The 3,274-nt window shown below is 36.7% G+C and overlaps 1 protein-coding gene across 1 annotated transcript in view; it reads right to left on the bottom strand.

The window, feature by feature from the left end:
- LOC107556629 (calpain-15) overlaps positions 1–3,274 on the bottom strand; it is a 38,215-nt gene that overhangs the window by 29,240 nt on the left and 5,701 nt on the right. The window contains exon 2 of the mRNA XM_016239766.1: positions 1,600–1,952. Coding sequence (XP_016095252.1) covers positions 1,600–1,952 — 353 coding nt within the window. The remainder of the gene's footprint in view (positions 1–1,599; positions 1,953–3,274) is intronic.

Here is a 3,274-nt window from a genome sequence, read left to right on the forward strand (position 1 = left end):
GGTGAATCTCACAAAGCCTGTCAAGAGCACCTCCGGGTCATATTTCATCTCAAAATCATAAGAAATATCGAGTCAATTATTAATTTACAAAATATCAACTATTTCAGAATTATAGCATTGTTATTTTTTGACATTTAACATGAATTTCCAGTCAAATTGTCTTGAAAAAGACCTAATGAATACAAAATTAATGTTTTAGTGCAAGTCAAACACAGGAAATTCTATGCAAATTATGTTATTGCACTTTCGCAATTACTCAGCTTGTAAAACCAGTCTGACAAGATCTTACGTACAAATACGCATGCAACAGATTCTTGTGGGGTGAGAGAGCCGATGTGTGAAACAACTTACTGAAACCACAACAGACTATTAGGGACCGTGTTAACAATGACAAAACATGCATACAATATTTAAGACATGTGAGATTCAGTAGAAAATGCGTCACTGTTAAAACAAACACACACACACATTTTTCCAATTTCAATGAGCTCATACAAAAGACTTCTACTGACCTGATCTAAAGCTAACTGAACTCAAACTCTATGCACCTAAAAGTTTTTATTTTAGAGTTCCAAAACATTATTTGAGTCTTTCCTACTTAAGTTAGCTAATTAACCACACATACGTTTACTTGGCTATCTAAAAGGGGACATTACATAGACTTCTATTGTTTTTATATACAGATAGTTATACACTTTTTTACCTAAACTTTCTGCATTTTTACAATTAAAAAAAAAACTGTTTACTTTATTCTTTTTTTAAATTTTTTTTTTACCAGTTTTACAAATGAGGACGTCCCCAAATGGAGGTTTTTGGCGATTTTGTCACGTTTTGCACACTTTTGAGTACAAATTTGTCCCCAAAATATGGTTAAGTAGGTACACACACACACACACACACACACACACACAGAGTTACACTGTATATTCAGAGCCAACTGACCCATGAAAGACAGACTGCTGGATACACAGACAAGTTAGAACTACTAAAACTAAAATAGTCTTACTGATAAAAATTGAACATGATACATGATCTGATGATCTAAAAACAGAACTGAGAACTACAGAGAGTGAAAGGCATTCAGTCTGAATGAGGAATTGATGATGATTGATCAGTATGTTTATATTATTCATAAACTTGAGCATCTCCAAAGTGATTCATATGACAGACTCATCACACACTAAATCAACAGCTCAACAGTCTGACAGGACACTGATTAAAATACCAAACTTCAGCTTCTGAAGAAAATGTCCTCATCTCAGAATTCACTTCCTAGTTCAGAAGCATCAATAAAGCAGAGCCTAAACCAAAACCAGCACTTAACCTATGACCAGACCAGAGGTTAAACTATTACTAAACCGGCGTTGGAGTTTAGAGCGAGCAGTTCTTTCAATGACAGTGTTACACTGTATCATCACTTCGCCAGGGAAGTTGAAAAAGAAAGAAACGATACAATGTAACATTTGATGCGACTGTCGCTCGAGCAAATAAAGATGCTGAATCCGCCAAAACACACCGTATAGAAACACATCCACATCAAATTGCCTACAGCTTGACATATGAGGTTTGTTATGATCGATTTAATCTGTGTGATCTTACTTGGATGGACCGCTGATCTTCTCTTCCTTGACTTGCCCGTTTAACTTTCCCTTCTGTTGTCCGAAACGACTTATGTCTAACCCCAAACCTTCATGTAAACGCGTCTTCACTCTCCACGAGCTCTCTTTTCCTCCGATCCATGCTCGTTTGCGGATGAGCTGATGTGTGATCTGGCTGCTTTGATCTACCGCCGTAATCCCGCAGGGTTCCTCAAGCTCCTCTATTGCAATAATCACAAGAAACAGAGCGCCGCGCACTCGCCGTAAATCCGCGCTGGAACACCGCGCTGCGCTGGTAAGAATGCGTAGCTCTCGTTCAGAATCCGGATTTCTGAAACTCGTTTCCCAAAATGCCTTGTGTGTTATCGGAGAGAGAGATACATTCTCATTGAACCGCAAATGTTGTCGGCCTGTGAGTGTTTCCTAGGAGACGCACGGGTTTATTTGTACAGGGGGCGCTCGGCGGCCCAGAAACCTGAATCCTCATTGAGCCGCATTTAAATCCCACGACGCTTTTTATTTATTGAAAATATTTGGTTGATGAAAAAAATGCATATTTGTAAATCTACGAGTTACAAAGATTCATAACAGAAATGCAAATCACAATCTGCCTCAACAGTGTTTATAAAATTATTATTATTTTTTAAATTCTCAATCAGCCAACACAATCAACTGTGATTGGTCCATCTTGATTAGCGCTGAGAAAAGTAACAGGAATCAGGTGATGTACCTATGAAAATATTTTACACACGAATAAAGACAGTCATGTATTTTAATGGTCGTTGAATTGAAATAAACCGTGAAAAGTTAAAACAGGATAACAGGTATCGTGCTTGAATAATTATAGACAACCTCTAGGCCTCTGAGCTTCACTATTTTTCCAGTCTTTCATTCTATTTCTACGAGAGAGAAACTCCCGGATGTGAGTAAATCGAGTCGAGTTTCTCCACAAACTGAACTAAAACCGAAACTGAGCCTGTGGTAAATTACATAAGGATGATAAGAAATAACTAAATATATTTAAATATTAAATAAATGTGACGTGATCGTTTAAAAATGAAACTCACAGGCGGCGTGTATTGTTATTGGTGGTTAATAACTTACATGTAGGCCCACATTATATTTTCACTACAAAATGCAAAGCAGTGACTTGAGGCGCCGCTGTTATTTTGATGGTGATTAGCGTCATCTAGCGGAAGAACGACAGCACTGTTGAAGAGCAGATATTAAATGTGTCAGAATATCGGATGGAACATGAATAAAAACGTTCCAAGTGTTCCATCTAGTGGTTAACAGTGGAAGTTCTGAGAAAATGATGTTCTTTACCCTGTTAATGGTTTCAAGCAGTTCTTATTACAGCAAGCATAGATAGAATTATAATGAGCTATTATAAACATATCCTAAGGCTTATTTGCATGTTGAAAGAAAGATAAAATAAAAAAACATATAATGGATTAAATATGGTTTAGAGATGTTAAAAATCCTCAGTTTAAATGAGTATGATTATATTAGAATTAAACATTTATTAGTAATAGAGTCATAGAATAATAACATAATTCAGATGCGTTTGGTGCAGTGATCCTTCAAAGCTCTGGTAGCAGGACTTTGTACTAATCCAGCGGCCAATTGCATAAATCAGAATCAGAATCAGAATCAGAAAGAGCTTTATTGCCAAG

The sequence above is a fragment of the Sinocyclocheilus grahami genome, unplaced genomic scaffold (genome assembly GCF_001515645.1).
Source record: "Sinocyclocheilus grahami isolate Dianchi unplaced genomic scaffold, SAMN03320097.WGS_v1.1 scaffold575.1, whole genome shotgun sequence".
Classification (NCBI taxonomy): domain Eukaryota; kingdom Metazoa; phylum Chordata; class Actinopteri; order Cypriniformes; family Cyprinidae; genus Sinocyclocheilus; species Sinocyclocheilus grahami.